Source organism: Gopherus evgoodei, chromosome 4, assembly GCF_007399415.2.
Source record: "Gopherus evgoodei ecotype Sinaloan lineage chromosome 4, rGopEvg1_v1.p, whole genome shotgun sequence".
Lineage (NCBI taxonomy): Eukaryota > Metazoa > Chordata > Testudines > Testudinidae > Gopherus > Gopherus evgoodei.
The window spans coordinates 70,386,020-70,410,307 of record NC_044325.1 but is presented as its reverse complement, the minus strand read 5'-3'; the positions used below and the strand labels follow the sequence as shown (position 1 = coordinate 70,410,307).

The window sequence follows — 24,288 nt, the reverse complement described above, 5'->3', positions numbered from 1 at the left end:
CGTGGATCTGAATTCTCCACGTTTGCTGCTTTCTACCCCAAACATCTGCCCAAAATTATTTTTTCCCTTTAGGAAAGACACAACCATTCATGTTTCTGCACTTGCTATTTCCAGCTGAGTCTCTGAGCCAAATGCTTGCAGAATGGCAGCAAAAAGCTGTGCTCACTGCACTTCCTGGCCAGTGGGAAACAGGAATCTCACTACCAAGTCTTCCCTCAGGGCTAAATGCAGCCATGGTGTAAGCAAGTGCAGCTCCTTTGATTTCAGTGGCTTACAGCAGGTCAGAATTTGTCTAATGTCTGAACAAACATCTGGAATTACAGGTGTTTGTTCAAACTCAAACATCAGATGTTTTGAGGTTCACCCGTGACTAGCTAATATCAGTTCTGACGGGTAAAGTGGCTCAGTTACAATATATTTGTCCCTCAACACAATTCCATTTTAAAGCACAGATGGGAACCTAGTGTTGTTTGAGTGTGTTCTACCTACATTCCAAAAATGGAACTGTGATTTGACTGTGTCAGAGAGAAGAGTTGTAACTGGCAGCACTTACTATGTGCTAGTGCATTTGACTCCATCTTGGAGAACAGGCTCAAACATGGTTCTGCTGAACATGGTTTAGCTTAAAGCAGTTTAGTAGTAGCATGAACAGGACCTTAAAATGCTCCCCTACTTTGTAAATTAAAAAAGCGTCAGTAATAGAGGAGGGGTTGGTGGGAATATTACAGTGTTTAAATTAGTTCTGTCAATAATCCAGCCTGTTAGGCTCCAACTACCCCAGTAACATCTACCATATTGGAGAACCCATTTAAAACATCATTGTGCCCCACATAATTAGAATTAAACTATGTTGTAGGTGGGTTCCCCAGCACAACAGATTTTAACTGAGTAGATGAGACCTTGGTCTACTTTGTCCAGAAAGTGCAGCCTGCAGACCAGTTGTACTAACAGAATTTGGCATTGTGACCCATGGCCGCCTTCTCCCTGGAGCAGCAAGTTGAGGACAAAGCTGATCACCTTCAATCTTTTATTCAGGCTTGGCACAGTTCAATGTGTCTATTTTCATAATTTTGACATCTCATGTTGAGGCTTATTTTTAAGTATTTTTTCTATTGTTATCAATATAACTTTTCCACAGTTGCAGGAAATTATGCAGAGGGGGGACAATCAGACTATTTAATGACAATAGATGTTGAGATTTAAAAAAAAAGTTACAGCTTGTTAACCATTGAAACACAAATCGTCAACATCATATGTCGAGAAATTGACATTTACTACCACAAATCTAATCCTTCCAAGCCTACTTTTACTGTTAGTGATCTCAGCCAACCAGCAACTTCTGTTCATCTATCAAGGGAGAACATGCACGTGCAATCAAATACTAGGGTTGTGGACAGCAACTGAATTAAAAAAAAAACATGACAGGTAGGTGCAGACTATGGGAAGATGTCAGAATTCAGGCATCCCTACTCTGTAGCTCAGTGTACCAGCATCTACATGTGTATTATATATGACAACTTGGTACAGTAATTTCCTTTCTCTGCTGCCAGTTGCAAGTCAGCACAATTCTTTCTTTGATTTCTCAGATGATTAGGTTTTAACAAGAGACACCTAAGCACTCAGCATTAGGGAATGTTAGCATCATGTCCATAAACCACCTCCCTCTACTAAGCGATTTTTCCTCATCCTCCACTAACGTTAATGGAAGGTAGTTAAAGCAGTTAGACATTATTATGTCTCTGGTCTTTATTACTCACTACTCTCGCATCAGTTATGTTTGTTCATAATGAAAGAGCTGAATTAACAGGGCTGGTTCACACCATTAGAGGCCATGCAATCCTTTCCCTCCCTAGGCTGGAGGAGTGCTTGTGTCTTGTTTTGTATGAAAACACTAGGTCATGGAGCCACAGGGAAGCACTGAGCTGCAGCGTTTTGGATCATTACAGTAGAATACTGCAGTATTTTTAAGGGGAAAACCACTAGTAAATAAACTCAAAGGAAAGAACAGCTTACTCAGAGATGATCACACAGAAGGCTACTCAAAAGCCAAAAATTTAGCCCACTCCCTAATGCCTATGCTAAGATCCATGGAAAGAAAGACCTGGGGGTAGAGTATTGCCTAGCTCAAGCAGCTCTAGGCAAAGGCTGCAGGGGCACACAGACTGGAATTATTGCTTATTACACAAGCCAGCAACAGGGTGTGCTTAGCTGCCAATCCTGTGGATTCAACTACCACACGAAACACCTGGTTGTACAAGCAGCACAGGCAGATCATGTACATCTGTAGTTCGAGAGAGGGGAAGAGCCCTTGTTAGCTAAGTGGCTTATATTTACCTAGAGGCGACTGATTTGATTGAAAACCAAATCTACAGAAGGTCTTTTAATATCCCAAATTAGCATAGTCAAGAGTCAATTAAAAACCTATGTAGAGGATTTTTTTCCTCTCCCCTCTGTCTTTTCTCATAACTAACACTTCTATTGGATGGGGAAATTCAAATCTTAATTTGCTGTCTGCTGAGGGAAGAAAAAAAAAAAGATGGGAGAGGGGATTAAGGGAAGAAATATCTATATAAGAGAGGTTCAGTTTAGTGACCAAGGGCTTGATCCTGCAGCTATTACTCACATCACCTAGAACCAGATTTTCGAAAGAGCTCAGAGCTCCCAACAGTTCTCATTGTTCTCAATGTTCCCTTAGCTCTTCCGGGTGGGATTTTCAAAAGTGCTCGCATCTGCTCTCAATCTCTCTCTCTCTGCTCCCCCTGAAGTCAACAGGAGCAGAGTTTGGCCAGTGCTGAGCCTTTTTGAAAATCCCACCCTATTTAGCGACCATTGAAAATCTGGCCATTTATGTTGGCAGTGAGTAAATGGGACTATTAATTTAACTAAGGTCTGAAAGACTGGGCCTCAACATGCCTTTTGTCTTCTACTCATGATCATACCTGCTATCCTCAAAATTAAAGGACTGTAAAAATGTCTAAGTACCATCTCCAAGTTCAATTCACTGGTTTGAGTCAATGATTCTGAGGACTATAGGTCTTCTAACTGATGAGATTTCTAAGCCCCATTTTGTAATTCCTCGGAGGAAAGGGACAAGAGGTTTTACCCTCTTAGATCCTGCTGTAGGGTTCTTGCCTTGAAGAGGTAAGTATGGAAATTGAAGGAGAGCTGGAGAAAGTAGCTCATTATCTGTTGTCTGCATTCACCTGTGATGGAGGCAAACTTGGAGTTAACCACAGTAACTAGGACAGGTAAAAGAAATTAAGGGGTACTTACACCGTTTCATCATTCTTGAACTCCAGCTCCCCATAAGCATCTTCAAAATCCTCTCCACCTCCTTTTGCTGTCCCTTCTACTGTCCTAAATGGGACTATGACTGTACCTCGAGCACCTGATGTCCTAAGGACTTTGACTTCCATCACACCAATGCTCTCACTGACATGCATCACATCACACTCAAATGTGAAGATGCCTGCGTGGTCATCATCCAAGATAGTCACTGTGGCCACGCAAGGAGAAGTCAGTATGGCCTTTGGGTATGGCAAATTGTTGAGCTCGGCAGGTTCCTCAGTCTCAACCACACGGAGGTTACTAAGCCGCACGAAGAAATGTTCGTCTTCCTCAAAGATGTCATCATCGATGATCCCCACAGAGAACTCCTTCTGGGTCTCCCCTGACTTCAAGACCACAGTTCCCTCTGTGAACTCGTAGTCAGCACCAGCATTGGCAGAGCCATCCTCCGTTTTGTAGTCCACATAGAGGGTCTTGGACATGTCGCCCCCTTTCCGCACCACCGTCAGGAGGACAGCGCCACAGTTCTCAAGACATTGGTAGGAGCAAGGATCGAAATAAACTTTGGAGATGAATTCCTCAGATTCATCTGCCTGCACCTCATGCAAGCTGGTGCTTTTCTTGGCTTGTTCAGCCGCATGCTTTTTCAGAATGTTGCCAGCTCCAGTCATCATTCTGGTAGCTTGGATGCGGTAAAAGGCTCTGCTCTTTTGCTGGTGAGATAAAGCATAGTAGTTGGCCATTTCTACCAGCTGATCCAAGTCCTTTTCTGGGTGCTTTTGCTTCAGATCCTTGAGGATCCGGATCATTTCTTTGCGAGATTCATCCACCTCTTTCCCATCCATAGTTACTAAATTTCCATCCAGAAAGTGGGAGTTCATCATCTTGCCATCCATTTCTATTCCCTTAGGGTGTTCACCTTCTGTTTCAATGATAATGCCTCTGTTCTTGTCAGTACGATACTTTTTGTGCATGTACTTATAGAAAAGCAGCCTTCTATCTGCCACCCAAGCCAGGAGGACACAAAGAGGGAAGAAGAACAGAGTGAGCAAGCCTTCCCAGACCTGCACCACACCTGGAGAGAAGACGGCAAGGATCATGTACAACCAGATATAAGCAAAGATGCTCCATGCAGATGTGACAAAGAACACCCTCAGGTGTTTTATCTTTCTGGTTTCCCCATCTGGGATCACATAAACACAGATGGCTATGATGATAAACATGTTGAAAGCCGCACTGCCAACAATGGTAGAGGGCCCCAGGTCTCCGGCTATGAATCCATGGCCACATACCTCTATCAATGACAGAAGAATCTCAGGAGCAGAAGAACCTAGAGCCATCAGGGTCAGGTTGGAAACAGTTTCATTCCAAACCCGAATGGTAGTCGTGGTGGTCTCCCCATTTGGTTTCTTCACTGTAATCTCTTTTTCTTGTGATGTAATTACCTCAATCGATGCCATGAAACGATCTGCAATGATGGAGACTCCAAGGAACAGGTAGATAAGTGCCACAAAATAAACAATAACCCTGGCAATTTTGTCTCCAAGGGATGGGTTTTCTGGATACCATATTGGCAAGATAACACCCTCTTTGCAATCGGAAGATCCTGAGCACGAGCTGTTTTGTGCTGTACTTAGAGACTCTCCTGTTATGCCAGCGTCCACCTGCAAACCATGCAAAAACAGCACAAAGGTAACCAGCAGAAAGTGGAGGAAGGCTGAGGTGAGAGGCTGCAACCTTAACCACGCCATACACAAAATTTGACTTCCACTGTGTAGATGCAACAGTCTTCTGAAAACGCCAAGTATCTGCAAGGAACAAAACAGAAATGGGGGGAAGCATGAGACAGAGGCAAACAAGATGTGATGTTCTCATATACGCACTTTAATACCTCACTGCTGAGGAGTTGTAGTAGAAATACATGGGTTGTCTCTCCAACACTTAGAAAAAAGGTATTCACCAGTAGTAGAGACTCTTCAAATGTAAAATCACAAAGAGCAATGCTATCTTTGAAGGTCAGATGCTGAACAGACAGAAGAACTGATAAGCAAGTAACCGAGAGGGAAATTATTTATTTTAACCCAATTCTTGACCAACAATTTGTTTAATTTAGGGACCAAATACCCAGTTACAAGTCTCCCAATAGCTCAATGGAGCTCCGTGTCAGATGAACTTATAATAAAATAAACTGGAGTTGGATCAGGGTGGTGCAAGGAACAAAGAAGTTACCTACTTCAGGTCTCCTTCCCCCCCCCCCTACTTAAACGGGATGAAGTGGCTCAGGGGATTAGTGGGGACACAATTCACACTATTTAATGCTGTTGAGTAGCCTATATATGAAATCAGTAAGCGGGACTGAGGCCAGCAAACTAGGTGAGGTGTTCGCATGACCAAACTACTACCACTATTAGCAATCTTGTTGAGAATTTCAGTAGACAGCCCCTGAGTGGGCCACTGAGATGAACATTCTCTCTTCCGCGAGAAGAGGTGCCTCTAAGTCAGGGGGTAGACACGTTGTCAGGGGACTGTGGTACACAACTGTCACTACTACTACTACTGCCATGATGTACCTAGGCTGTGCATAGATGATTCCACTCTCCAGGGCCATCAGTGTGCCACTCTTCAGTACCACTAAATTCACACCAAAATTTAGAAAAACAAAACAAAAAACAAGAACTTGGCAATGCTCTGCTGAACGGCTTGATAATACCAGAGCCGGAAAGAGCTACACTAATGAACCCATATACGGCAGCAAAATTCAAGTACCCAGTGACATTCCAATCAATCGATTGATCCATAGGTGTGTGTGTATCTATTTTAAAGTTCTGTATAAAGTAAAAATTGCCTCCTCCCTAAACTAACCAGGAAACATAACCAGGTGCAAGAATTAGGTACATCACATACCAGGCCCACCTACAGTATTTTGCTACTCATTGCATTATATGCTAGTAGACTTTCTATTTGTTAACAACTCGGTTTAAACAGTACACACTGCCATAAAACAGGCTGTTCTCTTTCATTCACAGTATGCTTTCTGAGGCATTTGGGTAACATGGTTAGTTTATCTACTACGGGCCCTGTGAATCTGAACACAGTTTCACATGGAATCTCAATCTTAACAGTATGATTTTCAAAAGCACCTAAGAGTCTTAGAAACATATGTCCATTGGACTTTCAATCTCCACTGATTTTCAATGGGACTTGTATTCCCAAGTCACTCAAGGGCAGATTTTTAAAGGCATTAAAACCCAACCACAAGTTCCTCGAGCGGCTAGAGAACACTGTGTCTATTCCAGGCAGCACTTTAATGTTACTGGAGTGACAAATGCATTGCAAATGGCTATTTTATCACCATCATCTTGTGTCACTCACTTCTTTCCAAAAGCAGGCACAATCTCTCTGAATCTACAAAAATGTTTTTAACATCTAGATAAGAATCTAGAGCGACAAGCAAAATAGGAAGGAAAGAATGAACAAAGACTGCAAATGAACAAAGACATCCTTGACAAAGCTCAGCGGAGAGCAGAGAACTGATTATGCACAGAACCACAAATCCATATCACACCCCCTTAGTATGGAAAAAGATGGAAAGAAATAAACACCTCTTTGATGCTACCCAGATTAATTCAAAAGTGACAGATTCTCCCCAACTTGCTCTCTCTAAAGCCTTATCTTTGTTTCTCTTTTTAACATGTGGCTGGTATATGGTGCCTGATTGATAGACTCAGAAATGAAAGTATCCATTGAACAGGCACAGTACAGGCAGTAACTATGCCCGCTCCCCATGCTGCTTTGTCAAGATGTCTCAATGGGACCCTGTCTAATGAGATAGGAAGTGTCAGTATCTGCTAGGAATGGTCTAGATTTACTTGGTCCTACCTCAGCCCAGGAAGCTGGACTAGATGCCCTTTCAAGGTCCATTCCAGCCATACACCCCTATGGTTCTATTTATCTACCTTATGTAGCTCTAATGGCTTCTATTGCAGTTCATCCCTCATCCCATTTTCAGAAGAAATCACAAGGTGGGTGAAGTAATACCTTTTACTGGTCCAACTTCTGATGGTGAGAGAGACAAGCCCTCTCTCACCAACAGAAGTTGATCCAATAAAATATATCACCTTACCCACCTCGTCTCTTTAATATGCTGAGACCAACACAGCTACAACTACACTGCATTTTCTAAAGTGACTTAGGTGCTTAAGTAAGTCAGAGTATCATACATACACTGTATTAGCAATGACACTTCCTTCCCTCAAATCAATCACTGCTACCCCCAGACTCCCCCTCTGTGGTCTGACCTTCTTCTGTAATTAACACCATTCTGAGACTTTGCCAACCAATATTTTTAAAAATTTTTTAATAATGGATCAATATACTGATTCTTCCTCAAACTAACTGAATGAGATTTCTAAAGCAACCTCTTTTGTTGGTAGCTTCTATTTACACTTTTGGATTTCCAAACCTAGCCTCTGGTTCCAGAATAAAAACACAAGCTCGGCAACATATTTCTGCCCCTTTTTCACTAACTGTTGCAATGAGCCCTGTTCACATTAAGCAGAAGTCAAAATCATTTTCAAAGACAGTGTAACAAGTGACCCAGTCCTGCCATCCTGAAAGAGACAAAATTCCCCAGTGAGATCCAAAGGAATTTTGTCTGCATGGGGACTGCAAGATGAGATCTTAATACACTTTCAATAACATAACAGTTTTAAGTTAAACAGTCTTCAAACCACAATACAGCATTCTCCGTAGCCCTCTGGGAACCAGAGCAAAAGTGCTTTGCAACACGATACATTTACTATATTTTTAAAACCTTATATTAATAAAACATTAACATAAATATTAAACATTCATAAGTCAGGAAATACAAAAGTTAACATTCTCTCTGCAACCATAAGTCACCTGAGTTGCTTATGCAAGATCCAATTTTGCCCTCAGATACATCTAGGCAACTCAAATTGAAATCACTGAGTTGCCTGTGCTTCTCTGAGAGCAGAATTTGGCCAGTTGTATATTAAAGCAAATACAAATAACATTACACTGTCACAAATAGAACAGAATACTCTGTTACAAAGAAAACCTTCACTTGTAAACTGCAATCCTTATATATTACTCTCACAGTTCCTGGCCAAACTGCCCTGTCTGAGACCCTCTACCAGTCCCCCAAGTACATCGCTTTCACATGGCAGGCCCAGGCCTCCACTTCTTTATGGGGTGGAATTTCCTGATCCAACCACTGTCCGCCTGGGTCTCTGAGTTACAGCCCTCTGGGTACCAACTGTGACTAATTCACAGGGTCCAACGGGGCTAGACTTTGCCAGGGTTTCTCTAGGAGCCTGTGTCAGTACACATTTGCAATGAGTCAGATTTAGCTTCTTCAAAACCAAGCAGGATTTATTGTGCCCGTAAGGCATGTTGTGCTTAGAGAAGTGAATTTAAACTAAAGAGACCTACAGGCACATTGCCTTACCTACACTTTGTCTCTCTATCAGTAGTTCAGGTGAGTCTGGCTTATTCCCCATCTCTGAGTCGGGAGAAGACTACATTGCTTGCAGCATTCTCCCTCTGTCTCTGAGGACACCTCTCCACAGTAGCTGGGAGCGTGCTTCCCAGCCCGGGCAGACAGACATGCACTAACTTTGCTCAAGCAGATGCACTAAAAATAGCTGTGTGGCCATGGCAGCATGAGTGGGAGCTGTTGTATTAAGACAGATGGAATAGATGCACCCAAAGAGTCAAAGGTGTTCTTAACAAAACCCTGGAACTATCCAATATTAAAACAGTTTTAAACAAGGTTTGGGATTTGGTATATGGCAGGGTTTCTCAAACAGGGGTTGTCACTTCTGTAGGGAAAGCCCCTGGCAGGCCGGGCCAGTGTGTTTACCTGCCCTGTCCGCAGGTCCGGCCAATCGCGGCTCCCACTGGCCCAGAGTGCATTTAGCTGCCTTTCTTGTCACAAGCTTATAGCAATTTTGCAAAATATGCAGTCTTGGCTGACTAATCCAGACACTACAGAAGGAAAATGAAGAGAGCTAGGCAAGAGAAGAAATAGGAAATAAGGGAGGAAAGGGGGAAGAGACAGTCTCACAGCCCAGGTGGTATTCGGGATTTAGCTGAAGCCAGTGTCATTTGGGTCCCAATCTCTCTGGCCCGATCTGGCAGGATGTCTCTCAGGATTAGGACAAAAAAGACACAGGGAGGTCACGCTGGATTCTAGCATCCCAGGAGATCGTGGGGGTGGCAGCATGATGGTGAAACTCACTCCTTCCCTCTCTCATCTTTTAGTCAGCCAACATTATGGTAGCTAGTTTTTCCCCCTAAAGTTTCTTTTCGAGGATCCCAAAAGGGAGCGATGGGTGGAATAACCCATCCCCTCATTGTTTTGTCCACCAATTAGGGCTAATTTCCAACACACCAATTTTGGTTCATTGATTTCCAGTCCCACACTTTTCTTGTTTACCAGGCATGATTTTCTCGCAGTCCCTGAGTTACGTCAGTGGGCCTTTATTTGGACTAATTCAATCTGACTTCCTTTTTGCACGTTTCCCCTATCAACATTTGTTGTCACAATAACCTATAACATTTCATGAACTTTCATTCACTTTTTACATTGAGTTCACAATAAGGGTAAATGTATAGGCCCAATTATCACAACACAGCTCAGAATAGCCGGCTGTGTATGGGATCCAAAGGCTTGGGCAAGTTTGCACTTGGGTACTTATCCTGAGCCACCAGCCATGTTGCTGCAGCCACACTGCTATTTTTAGCACGTGAACTCGAGCAGAGCCAGGGTCTCTCTTGATCCTAAGTTTGGGAAAAGTAAAACACACTAGCTTGGATGGATCTAACTAGGTAATGTTCTCCCCTGCCTTCCCCAGCTGATGACCCAGCCATTGCTATATTCACTCTCTTGAAGCTATATTCACTCTACTTGAAAGGCTCTCTGATCCTTGTCATTGTTTTACCTTTCCTGCTGGGTCCCCTAAGAGCCCCTTTACAGCCTCCTTTGATTTAACTCTGTGCATTCAGCCATGCACAACTGAACTGGGAAACCAAGCCATGCACAACATTAATAAGAAATAATACAGACACTTTCCCAGTTCATCACTGTTACAGTAACATAAATACTCCCCAGTATTTATTTTCCTTGGCTTTTTGCTGTTTAAGTAAAAGAAAAAAGAGTAAACACTACTCTATGATTTCACTATGTAGCATCATCCTGACATAGTAAAAAAAATTGACACAGCTACTATTTTGAACTCCATGGTGAAACAGAAGTGCAAAACCACATCCGCTCTACAGTATCTCATAATGATTATCTGTATTTCTCAATTCCATTATCTCAGATAATACTGTAACTCTAAACTTTTGTACCATACATATGGAAATCCAAAAAATTACAGTTCCATTATTTAAGAGTGTTTATTTAAGACCAGATTCTGATCCTCTCAATCACACCGAGTAATTACTCCTTGTGTAACCCTATTGATTTCAATAGGATTAATTGTAGAATACGATACTACTTGCTATGAGTAAGGGTATCAGAAACTGGCCTTTGTTTTGCTAAGTGCCCTGGAACATAAGCCTAAATCAGAGCTAGACACTTGGGAAATTTCAGTGAGTCAGTTTCTGCCATTTCTAAATTATGCAGGAATGCACAAACACTCATTGGGCCAAATCGTCAGCAGGAATAAATCAATATAACTCCATTAAAATCACTGTTCAAGCAATATAAAGAGTAACAATCTGCATAAATGGTGAGTCCAAATGATTTAAAATTTAATTTTAAATCATCAAGAGGGTGACAAGTAACAGAGGCGAGGATTTGTAAAGAATATGATCCCTGAAGAACTGGGTGGCTTGGGGAACTGATAATGGACTATCGAGGCGGCTCTATGTATTTTGCCGCCCCAAGCACAGCAGTCAGGCAGCCTTCGGCGGCACGCCTGCGGGAGGTCCGCTGGTAATGCGGATTCGGTGACATGCCTGTGTAAGGTCCGCCGGTCCCGCGCCTTCGGCGTACCCGCTGCTGAATTGCCGTCGAAGTCGCGGGACGGGCAGACCTGACTGCCACCCTCACAGCAACCAACGGCGTGTGCGTGCACACACACACACATACACACACACGCAGCTTGCAGCCCCAGGCACATGCTTGGTGCGCAGGTGCCTGGCGCCACCCCTGCGGACTATTAAAATCTTTTATCATTGCTAGTTTACATTCCACCTTGTTTGAAAGTAACCAAAAGTTGGTGCCATCTGACAGCTGCCCAGGTGACATGGAGTGTTTGTCTCAGACCAGTTCCTACTGCACAAAACCACAATTGGCCCATTGTGTGTGTAGTAAACCCAGGACAAACAGCTACGGGGGCTGGGGGGTAATTAGTCCGAGGGGGTTAAAAGGCCTCTCCCTATCTACTGAGGAGAGACAACCACAGAAAATAAGGTTCAATTGGAAAAGGGGTTGCCAGGGAACTAATTAGGTTCAGCTGGCTCCAACTGCTTGAGACCTTTTTAAATCCTCCCTTGTGTGGAAGGTGGGGGGGGGGGAGGGAGAGGAGGGGAGAGAAGCAAGGAAGCTGCCAGTAGACTAGGTGCAGCAAGACACCAAACCCTTCCAGGAAGGAAGGCTGCACTCCCTCCACAGAAGAAAAGGAAAACAAGCACAAGGGACTGACTGAGGAAAGGAATAGACAGACCCTGTGCTACCTATAAGGATTTGCCTCGCCCAAGCCTGTGTCTCCGAGGCTAAAAAGGACTGAGCCTGCTGAGGAGAAGAAGGTACTTTGCCACATGTGGTACTCTTAACAGAAAGCTCAAAGACTGAATGGTTCGTGAAATCTGAACTCCTGCTTTCTCCTAGAGAGATGATTTCTGTGGGTCAGTGTTAGGGCATGTCAGGAGGGCAGTGAGAGGAAGCTTGCACTGGTGGTGTTACTGTTCTGTGGACAGAGGACTTCAGTCTAAGTCCTGCTCTACAATACAAGTTTAGGTCAAATTTAGCAGCAGTAGATCGATTTAACCCTTCACCGTCCACACGACAAAGCCATTTTTGTTGACTTAAAGGGCTCTTAAAATCGATTTCTGTACTTCTCCCTGATGAGGAGATTCGAGCTGAAATTTACCCTCCTGGGTCGAATTTGGGGTAGTGTGGACACAATTCGACAGTATTGGCCTCCAGGAGCTATCCCAGAGTGCTCCACTGTGACTAATCTGGACAGCACTCTTAACTCAGATGCACTGGCCAGGTAGTCAGGAAAATTTCACTTCCTTTTTGGCCAGAGTGGCGAGCTGATCAGCACAGGTGATCATGCAGAGCTCATCTGCAGAGGTGACCATGGAATCCCAGAATCGCAAAACAGCTCCAGCTTGGACTGAACGGGAGGTACTGTATCTGATCGCTGTATGGGGAGATGAATCCGTGCTAAAAGATGAAATGCCAAAACATTTGAAAAAATTCTCCAAGGGCATGAAGGACAGAGGCTATAACAGGGACCCGCAGCAGTGCCATGTGAAACTTAAGGAGCTGAGGCAAGCCTACCAAAAAGCCAGAGTCAAATGGCCACTCCGAGTCAGAGCCCCAGACATGCTGCTTCTATGATGAGCTGCATGCCACTCTAGGGAGTGCCCCTACAACTACCCCAGCCCCGTGCGTGGACTCTGTCAATGGATTCTCACACAACAGGGATGCGGATTTTGGGGACGAGGAAGATGAGGTGGAGGAGGCAGTTGAAGATAGTGCACAGCAAGCAAGCAGAGAAACCGTTTTCCCCAACAGACAGGAACTGTTTATCACCCTGGAGCCAGTGCCCTCCCAACCCACCTAAGGTGGGCTCCCAGACCTGGAAGGCAGAGAAGGGACCTCTGGTGAGTGTACCTTTGTAAATATTGTACATGGTTTAAAAGCAAGCATGTTTAATGATTAATTTGCCCTGAAGACTTGGGATGCATTCACGACCAGTACAGCTACTGGAAAAGTCTATTAATGTGTATGGGGATGGAGCGTAAATCTTACAGGGACATTGTGACAGTGCACCCTATAAGGCTTTATGTGGGGTGCTTATAGATGTAGGTATGATATAACTGGAATAGGGTTTTGCTACATATGCCATGTAACATATCTATGTAAAGATCTACTGGTTATGTTCATCCTAGTTATATGCAGGTACCATTTGTGTGTTGAAAGTTAGGAACGTTGGCTGTACACTTGCTTGATTTCTAAGTAGCCTTAGTTAGAACATTTGGTCACTTCTTGGGAAAGGAATGTGCAAGTTAAGTGCTTAATCAGGAAGCACTTAACAGACAAAAGAGCTTGGAAGACTCCAATCCACATAAGAAGTCTACCTGAGGACGTTCAAAGTAGCATGCGGGTAATAGCTGCTACCTGCAAGTCCTGAGTCATGCATGGGCATGTGACTTGCCCATGTGATTCCAAATCTCCATTTTGTGACTAGATTCTACACAGGGGGAGGAAGGTGTGTCTACCCAGAAGAGAAAGTCTATTTAAACCCTCGGGAGACCCTTCCATTTTGTCTTCAGCTGGCTAAGGAGGGAGCCTCTCCACCCCCCGAGGATACTTGAACGAAACTGGAACAAAGGACAATAACTACAGGGGGTGAGAGTGATTGCTGGACCCAGGCTAAAAGGAGATTAGCCTGCAAAAGGGAGCATTCTGGAACTGGTGAGGATCTTATCTATATTCAGTTTGATTAGACATAGATTTGCGCATTTTATTTTATTTTGCTTGGTGACTTACTTTGTTCTGTCTGTTACTGCTTAGAACCACTTAAATCCTACTTTCTGTATTTAATAAAATCACTTTTTACTTATTAATTAACTCAGAGTATACCTGGGGGAGCAAACAACTGTGCATCTCTATCAGTGTTATAGAGGACGAACAATTTATGAGTTTACCATGGATAAGCTTTATACAGGGTAAAACGTATTTATTTGTGTTTAGAGCCCATTGGGAATTGGCCAGCTGAGTGCCAAAGACAAGCACACTTCTGTGAGGTGCTTTCAAGTAAACCTGCAGTTTTGGGGCAAGTAATTCAGACTCGGGGGCTTTGTTGGAGCAGACAGGCGTGTCTGGCTCAGCAAAACAGGGTACTGGAGTCCTGAGCTGGCAGGGAAAAGAGGAGCAGAGGTAGTCTTGGCACATCAGTTGGCAGCTCCCAGGGGGGTTTCTGTGATCTAACCCATCACAGACATCTCAATGAAGCTCTCGTGGATGTACTACCAAAGTCATTGCAAAAGGTTTCTGGGGAAGGCAAACTTATTCTGCCCTCCATTACCACGCCAGGTCAGTAGCACGTAGTCTGAAATCATTGCACAACAAAGCACAGCAGCGTATGGTCCCAGTGTTTGCTGGCATTCAAGCAACATCTGTTCTTTATTTCTCTATGTTATCCTCAGGAGAATGATATCATTCACGGTCACCTGGTTGAAATAGGGGAATTTTATTAAGGGGACATTCAGAGGTGGCTGTTCCTGCTGGGCTGTTTGCCTGTGGCTGAACAGAAATCATCCCGCCTGTGCACCACATGGTTGGGGGGGAGGGGTGAAGCGATCATCCCAGAGAATAGAGTGTGTGTGTCTGGCGGGGGGTAGGGGAGGAGAGTTGGGTTTTTGCTGCACATTAAACTGAAAACCACAGCCCCTCCTTCTAAGCCAATCCAATGGGTGCTTGGTATGGACATGAAGGCGCTGCTGTTTGAAACCATTCCCAGATGTTATGCAGATTAAAGAAGCGAAAAGACTGTGGCTTACCATGTCTGCCTGCAAGCCAAATTCTGTTGCCGGCTGGCCCTGCGTGTGTGATCTCTCACACCAAACCAGCAGGCCCTCAATATAAGAGGCAAAATGTGACCTTGCAAAGAAAGCACATGTGCTATGTAATATTAACAGCTTGAGCAGCAAAGAATCCTGTGGCACCTTATAGACTAACAGACGTTTTGGAGCATGAGCTTTCGTGGGTGAATACCCACTTCCTCAGATGCATGTTTTGCTGCTTTTACAGATCCAGACTAACACGGCTACCCTCTGATAATTAACAGCTTGGTTCACCTTGAAAGAGTCTACCCCTTGTTCTCTAAAATGTGTCTTTTTAAATACTACTCTCCCTTTTTTTTCCTCCTGCAGCTGCAAATCTTTCAACACTCCCCACATCATCTCCATCCCAGAGGCTAGTGAAGATTAGAAGTCGAAATAAGCGCACTCGTGACGAAATGTTCTCTGAGCTCGTGCAGTCCTCCCACACTGAAAGAGCCCAGCAGAATGTGTGGAGGCAGATAATGTCAGAGTGCAAGAAAGCACAAAATGAACTCAAGGACAGGAGGGACGCTCAAGAGGACAGGTGGCGGGAGCAAGAGGAAAGGTGGTGGGATCATGATAGGTGGCGTCAGCGTGATGAAAGGAGGCAGGAAGCAATGCTCAGGTTACTGGAGGATCAAACTGATATTCTCCAGCGTATTGTTGAGGTGCAGAACATGCAGCAGGAGCACAGATCACCACTGCAGCCCCTGTGTAACCAACCGCCCTCCTCCCCAAGTTCCACAGTCTCCTCACCCAGACGCCCAAGAACACAGTCAGGGGACCTCCGGGCACCCAACCGCTCCACCCAAGAGGACTGCCCAAGCAACAGAAAGCTGGCATTCAATAAATAAGTTTTGAAGTGCAGTGTGGCCTTGTCCTTCCCTCCTCCACCATCCCACCTGGTGCTTCCCTCCTCCCCCACCCTACCTGGGCTACCTTGGCAGTTATCCCCCCATTTATGTGACAAATTAAGAAACAGCAATGACTTTATTGTCTCTGCAAGTGGTGATCAAAGGGGGGAGGGAAGGGGAGGGCAATTGGCTTACAGGAAAGTAGAGTGAACCAAGGGGGTGAGTTTTCATCAAGGAGAAACAAACAGAATTTTCAGACCATAGCCTGGCCAGTCATGAAACTGGTTTTCAAAGCTTCTCTGATGCGCAGCATGCCCTGCTGCGCTCTTCTACCTGCCCTGGTATCTGGCTGCGCCAACCTCCCACAATGCCATAAATGTCTCCCCCTTACTCTCACAGATATTGTGGAGCACACAGCAAGCAGTAATAACGATGGGAATATTGGTTTTACTGAGGTCTAATCGAGTCAGTAAACTGCGCCAGTGCGCTTTTAAACATCCAAAGGCACATTCTACCACCATTCTGCACTTGCTCAGCCTATAGTTGAACAGCTCCTGACAACTGTCCAGTGTGCATGTATATGGCTTCCTGAGCCATGGCATTAAGCGGTAGGCTGGGTCCCCAAGGATAACTATAGGCATTTCAACATCCTCAGTGGTTATTTTCTGGTCTGGAAAGTAAGTCCTTTCTCCAGCTGTTCAAACAAACCAAAGTTCCTGATGATGTGAGCATCATGTACCTCTCCCAGCCATCCCACGTTGATGTTAGTGAAACGTCCCTTGTGACCCATCAGTGCTTGCAGCACCACTGAAAAGTACCCCTTTTGGTTTATGTACTGGCTGCCTTGGTCCGGTCCCATGATAGGGATATGCATTCTGTCTATCGCCCCCCCAGAGTTAGGGAATCCCATTTCAGCAAAGCCATCCACTATGACCTGCACATTTTCCAGAGTCACTACCCTTGATAGCAGCAGCTCACTGATTGTGTTGGCTACTTGGGTCACAGCAGCCCCCACCACTAGATTTGCCCATTCTGAATTGATTCACGACTGACCGGTAGCTGTCTGGCGTTGCAAGCTTCCAGAGGGCTATCGCAACTCACTTGTGAACTGTGAGGGCTTAGTATTCTTGCGCTTCATGGCAGGGAAAAGCAAGTCACAAAGTTCCATGAAAGTGCCGTTCCATATGCAAAAGTTTTGCAGTCACTGGGAATCGTCCCAGACCTCCAACACTATGCGGTCCCACCAGTCTGTGCTTGTTTCCCAGGCCCAGAACTGGCGTTCCATGGCATGAGCCTGCCTCATTGCCACCAGGATGGCCAAATTGCTTGGGCCTGTGCTTTGAGAGAAGTCTGTGTCTATGTCCTCATCACTCTCGTCACCTCGCTGCCATCATCTCCTTGCCTGCTTTTAGAGGTTCTGGAGCTGCATACACTGCAGGATAATGCACGTGGAGTTTACAGTGCTCGTAACTGCTGCGGCAATCTGAACAGGCTCCATGTTTGCCATGGTATGGCGTCTGCGCAGAAAAAAGGCGCGAAACGATTCTCAGCCCTTGCTCTCACAGACAGCTGCAGCAGCACAGGAGCCAGCAAACAGAGCTGTAAACAGGGGAGTTTCAGTGGGAGTTCTGTTGGAGGGGCAGGTTTTTGTAGTTTGTAGATTGTATTGCGTTTCCAGGGGGAGGTTGCAGGGGAGACTAAGACAGAGGAACTGACAAGCAAGTCAAGGGATACAGTGGTGGTCTGGTGCCTGCTGGGGGCTTGTGTTGGGTTGACTACCAGGCGTCAGGTGTGAAGGCCATGACTGATACAGAGGCAGCAGTGAAAGACACAATGAGGATGACTGGATATGGAAGCTGCGGCATGTACATGATCCTGGAGGGGGTGCCTGAAAAGAGCTTTGTCTGCATGAAGTGCCGCCTGATAGAGCTGATGGAAGAGAAGATCCAAGGACTGGAGATGCAGGTGGAAACTCTGGCTGAGTTCAGAAGGGGGTTTGAGCAGACGATGGAGCACAGACATGAGGGGGCTGAAGGGATAAGCTCAGATGTGCAGATGGAAGCAGGACGAAAGAATTCAGAGGAGAGACTGCTGGGGGAGGAAAGTGGACGGTGGAAGCATGTGACTAAGAGAACCAGGCAGAGGAAAAGACGGGCCAGTGAAGGAGAAATAGAACTCAGGAACAGGTTTGCAGAGTTGGAAAATGAAGAAGGGGCACAGCAGGTGGTCACTGAAGGAGAGAGGGCAAGGAAAAAGAGAAGAGCTGATAGTCCTGCAAAAGGAGGGGAAGACTCAATGGAGGCAACACCAAATATGAGCCCCAGGAGGATTGCAAGGGGGAACAGGAATCGAGAGGACTTGCAGCCAGTGGGTGCAGGGGATAGATCGGAGAATCACACTGTCACCAGGAAAAGGCATGTCTACGTGATTGGAGACTCCTTACTGAGAAGAATAGACAGGTCTGTGACTAGAGCTGATCAGGAGAACAGAAGGGTGTGCTGTATGCTGGGTGCTAAGATACAGGATGTGGACCTGAGGCTGAAAAGGATACTAGCGGGAGCGGGGAAGAATCCGTTGATTGTCCTTCATGTGGGAACGAATGATACGGCTAGATACTCTCTGGAACGTATCAAGGAAGACTATGCCAGACTGGGGAAGACGCTTAAGGAAATCGAGGCTCAGGTGATCTTCAGTGGGATTCTGCCGGTTCCTAGAGAAGGGCGACAAAGGTGTGACAAGATTATGGCGATCAACAGATGGCTCAGGGAGTGGTGCTATAAGGTGGGCTTTGGGATGTACGGCCATTGGGAAGCATTTACAGACAGAAGACTGTTCTCTCGGGATGGACTTCACCTAAGCAAGGCGGGAAATAGACTTCTAGGATGGAGGCTCGCCGACCTGATTAAGAGAGCTTTAAACTAGAAATTTGGGGGAGATGTTTGGGAGATCTCCACGCCGGAATTTAACCTTGAGAGGGAAGTAAACAAAGTAAGAGGGGATACAGCCGTGGACAGAAGAATTGGCATAAGGAGGAAGGGTAGTGTAGATAACAGACTAATAGGTGATGTTGGTGGTAGAATGTCTGTGCCTAACAGAATGTGAGTGAAGCCAAACGGCAAAAATTAAGATGTCTGTACACTAATGCAAGGAGCCTAGGGAACAAAATGGAGGAACTAGAGCTACTGGTGCAGGAAGTGAAACCAGATATTATAGGGATAACGGAAACGTGGTGGAATAGTAGTCATGACTGGAGTCAGGTATTGAAGGCTATGTGCTGTTTAGGAAAGATAGAAATAAAGGCAAAGGTGGTAGAGTAGCATTGTACATCAATGAGGAGGTTAACTGTAAAGAAATAAGAAGTGATGGAATGGACAAGACAGAGTCTGTCTGGGCAAAAATCACACTGGGAAAGAAAGCTACTAGAGCCTCCTCTGAGATACTGCTTGGGGTGTGCTACAGACCGCCGGGATCTGATTTGGATATGGATAGAGACCTCTTTAATGTTTTTAAGGAAGTAAACACTAATGGGAAATGTGTGATCATGGGAGACTTTAACTTCCCAGATATAGACTGAAGTACAAGTGCTAGCAAGAATAGTAGGGCTCAGATTTTTCTGGATGTGATAGCTGATGGATTCTTTCACCAAGTAGTTGAAGAATCAACAAGAGGGGATGCCATTTTAGATTTTGTTTTGGTAAGCAGTGAGGACCTCATAGAAGAAATGGATGTAGGGGACAACCTTGGTTCGAGTGATCATGAGCTAATTCAGTTCAAACTAGATGGAAGGATAAACAAAAATAGATCTGGGACTAGGGTTTTTGATTTCAAAAGGGCTAACTTTAAAGAATTAAGGAAATTAGTTAGGGAAGTGGATTGGATTGAAGAACTTGTGGATCTAAATGCAGAAGAGGCCTGGAATTACTTTAAGTCGCAGCTGCAGAAACTATCAGAAGCCTGCATCCCAAGAAAGGGGGAAAAAACCATAGGCAGGAGTTGTAGACCAAGCTGGATGAGCAAGCATCTCAGAGAGGTGATTAAGAAAAAGCAGAAAGCCTACAAGGAGTGGAAGAAGGGTGGGATTAGCAAGGAAAGCTATCTTAGTGAGGTCAGAACATGTAGGGATAAAGTGAGAAAGGCTAAAAGCCAAGTAGAGCTGAACCTTGCAAAGGGAATTAAAACTAATAGTAAAAGGTTCTATAGCCATATAAATAAGAAGAAAACGAATAAAGAAGAAGTGGGACTGCTACACACTGAGGATGTAAAGGAGGTTAAGGATAACCTAGGCATGGCCCAATATCTAAATAAGTACTTTGCCTCAGTCTTTAATAAGGCTAATGGGGAACTTGGGGGTAATGGAAGGATGACAAACGGGAATGGGGATATGGAGGTGGATATTACCACATCTGAGGTAGAAGCCATACTTGAACAGCTTAATAGGACAAAATCGGAGGGCCCGGACAATCTTCATCCGAGAATATTAAAGGAACTGGCGCATGAAATTGCAAGCCCGTTAGCGAGAATGTTTAATCAATCAGTAAACTCAGAGGTTGTACCGTACGACTGGAGAATTGCTAACGTAGTTCCTATCTTTAAGAAAGGGAGAAAGAGTGATCCGAGTAACTATAGGCCTGTTAGTTTGACATCTGTAGTATGTAAGGTCTTGGAAAAAATTTTGAAGGAGAAAGTAGTTAAGGATATTGAGGTCAATGGTAATTGGGACAAAGTACAACATAGTTTTACTAAAGGTAGATCGTGCCAAACCAACCTGATCTCCTTCTTTGAGAAGATGACAGACTATTTAGACAAAGGAAATGCGGTAGACCTAATTTACCTCGATTTCAGTAAGGCATTTGACACGGTTCCACATGCGGAATTATTAGTCAAATTGGAAAAGATGGGGATCAATATGAGAATTGAAAGGTGGATAAGGAACTGGTTAAAGGGGAGACTACAACGGGTCGTACTGAAGGGTGAACTGTCAGGCTGGAAGGAGGTTACTAGTGGAGTTCCTCAAGGATCGGTTCTGGGACGAATCTTATTTAACCTTTTTATTACTGACCTTGGCATAAAAGGCGGAAATGTGCTAATAAAGTTCGTGGATGACACAAAGCTGGGGGGTATTGCTAACACGGAGAAGGACCGGGATATCACACAGGAAGATCTGGACGACCTTGTAAACTGGAGTAATAGTAATAGGATGAAATTTAATAGTGAAAAGTGCAAGGTCATGCACTTAGGGATTAATAATAAGAACTTTAGATATAGATTGGGAACGCATCAGTTGGAAGCAACAGAGGAGGAGAAGGACCTTGGGGTATTGGTAGATCGCAGGATGACTATGAGCCGCCAATGTGATATGGCCGTTAAAAAAGCTAATGCGGTTTTAGGATGCATCAGGCGAGGTATTTCCAGCAAAGATAAGGAGGTTTTAGTACTGTTATATAAGGCGCTGGTGAGACCCCACCTGGAATACTGTGTGCAGTTCTGGTCTCCCATGTTTAAGAAGGATGAATTCAAACTGGAACTGGTTCAGAGACGGGCTACTAGGATGATCCGAGGAATGGAAAACCTGTCATATGAAAGGAGACTCAAAGAGCTTGGCTTGTTTAGTCTAGCCAAAAGAAGGCTGAGGGGGGATATGCTTGCTCTTTATAAATATATCAGAGAGATTAATATTAGGGAGGGAGAGGAATTATTTAAGCTTAGTACCAATGTAGATACAAGAACGAATGGGTATAAACTGGACACTAGGAAGTTTAGACTTGAAATTAGACGAAGGTTTCTAACCTTTAGAGGAGTGAAGTTCTGGAACAGCCTTCCAAGGGGAGTAGTGGGGGCAAAAGAGATATCTGACTTTAAGATTAAACTTGATAAGTTTATGGAAGGGATGGTATGATGGGAGAGCCTAATTTTGGCAATTGATCTTTGATTATCGCCAGATAGGTATGCCCAGTGGTCTGTGATGGGATGTTGGATGGGATGGGATTTGAGTTACTGCAGAGAATTCTTTCCTGAGTGCTGGCTGGTGAGTCTTGCCCACATGCTCAGGGTTTAGCTGATCGCCATATTTGGGGTCGGGAGGGAATTTTCCTCCAGGGCAGATTGGCAGAGGCCGTGGAGGTTTTTCGCTTTCCCTTGCAGCGTGGGGCATGGGTCACTTGCTGGTGGATTCTCTGCAGCTTGAGGTCTTCAAACCACAATTTGAAGACTTCAATAACTCAGGCATAGGTTAGGGGTTTGTTATAGAAGTGGATGGGTAGGGTTCTGTGGCCTGCTGTGTGCAGGGGGTCGGACTAGATGATCACATGGTCCCTTCTGACCCTAGAATCTATAAACTGATGACATGGCTTACAGGTTGGCTTACTGTACTTTTCCCACAGTCTCCGCCACCCACTGGAATTCTGGGTTGCACTTCCAGTGCCTGATGGTGCAAAAACATTGTTGCGGGGGGTTCTGGTTACATGCCATCAGCCCCCTCCCCGTAAAAGCAACAGCAAAAAATCGTTTCTCGCCTTTTTTCCTGAGCTACCCATGCAAACGACATACCATGGCAAGCATGGAGCCCACTCATCTCACTATCACTGTATCTCTCCTGGGTGCTGCTAGCTGATGCAGTACTGCAGTGCTACACAGCAGCATCCCCTTGCCTTGCCCTGTGGATGGCAGACGGTACAATATGACTGCTAGCCATCATCACCGTCCCATAAGTGTTCCTCGCCGACCTTGGTGAGGTCGGTCAGGGGCTCCTGGGCAGACATGGGTGCCCCCTGACCAGCCTCGGTGAGGTTGGTTGGTAGCGCCTGGAAAAAAATGGGAATGACTCCAGGGGCTGGTCTACACTACGGGGGAAAAAATCGATCTCAGATATGCAACTTCAACTACGTGAATAATGTAGCTGAAGTCGAAGTATCTAAGATCGAATTACTCACCATCCTCACGGGGCGGGATCGATGTCCGTGGCTCCCCATGTCGACTCCGCAACTCCGTTCGGGTTGGTGGAGTTCCAGAATCGATATAAGCGCGTTCGGGGATCGATATATCGCGTCTAGATGAGACGCGATATATTGATCCTCAAGCAATCGATTGCTACCCGCCAATACGGCGGGTAGTGAAGACGTAGCCCAGGTCATTCTCTTCTTTAAGTTTCATCTCATGGAGATTCAGTCCTGCCTGGAATATCATGCCAGCTGGAGGCTTCTGCCTCAGGCGGCTCTCCCAGTTGCCAGCACCGTGCGGTCACACCTATCCCAGCCTACCCCTTGCTCCCATGGCTCATGAAGCCTGGACAGTAGTAAGGAGCAGTCCAACTATAGGCTGAGCAAGTGCAGAATGGTGGTTCACTCTATTTCCCTGTAAGCCAACCGCCCTCCCCTCCTCGCTTTGATCTCCACTTGTAGAGGCGATAAAGACATTGTTGTTTCAAATTCATGCATTCTGTATTAATTAATCACATAAATGGGGGGATAACTGCCAAGGTAGCCCAGGAGGGGTGGGGGGAAGAGGGAAGCAAAGAGGTGGGGTAGTTGTAGCGGCACTCCCTAGACTGGCATGCAGCTCATCATAGAAGCGGCATGTCTGGGGCTCTGACCCAGAGCACCCATTTGCCTCTCTGGTTCTTTGGTAGGCTTGCCTGATATGCCAGGCAGGACTGAATCTCCATTAGACGAAACTTAAAGAAGGGAATGACCTAGAGTCACTCCCATTTAGGTCCAGGCACCCCCAACTGACCTTATCAAGGCCAGCCAGAAGCACCCATGTCTGTCCAAGAGCCCCCGACCGACCTCACCAAGGCCGGCCAGGAGGAACCAGGAGACAGCAGCAGACGGTACAATACGGCTGCTAACGGTCTTCGCTAAGTTGCAAAGGCAAGGAGCTGCTGCTGCATAGCACTGCAGTACTGCGTCTGCCAGCAGCACCCAGGAGACGTTTGGTGATAGTGAGCTGAGCGGGCTCTATGCTTGCCATGGTATGTTGTCTGCATGGGTAACCCAGGAAAAAAAAAGCAAGAAACAATTTTTTGCCATTGCTTTCATGGGGGAGGGGCCTGACAACATGTACCCAGAACCACCCGCAACAATGTTTTTGCCCCATCAGGCATTGGGAGCTCAACCCAGAATTCCAATGGGCAGCGGAAACGGCAGGGACTGTGGGATAGCTACCACAGTGCAACGCTCCGGAAGTTGATGATAGCCTTGGTACTGCAGACGCACGCCACCAACTTAATGGTCTTAAGTGGGGACACACACAATCAATTATATCAAATCGATTTCTAAAAAAAAAAAAAAAAAAAAAAAAAAATCGACATATTAAATCAACCTAATTTCATAGTGTAGATATA

General features: G+C 45.3%; 1 protein-coding gene across 4 annotated transcripts in view; it reads right to left on the bottom strand.

Moving 5' to 3' along the window:
- The window catches only part of SLC8A3 (solute carrier family 8 member A3), a 209,190-nt gene that overhangs the window by 154,067 nt on the left and 30,835 nt on the right, over positions 1 to 24,288 (bottom strand). For all 4 annotated transcript variants that reach the window (XM_030559681.1, XM_030559683.1, XM_030559682.1 and 1 more), the window contains exon 2: positions 3,274 to 5,096. In XM_030559681.1, coding sequence (XP_030415541.1) covers positions 3,274 to 5,039 — 1,766 coding nt within the window. In that variant the 5' untranslated portion in view covers positions 5,040 to 5,096. The remainder of the gene's footprint in view (positions 1 to 3,273; positions 5,097 to 24,288) is intronic.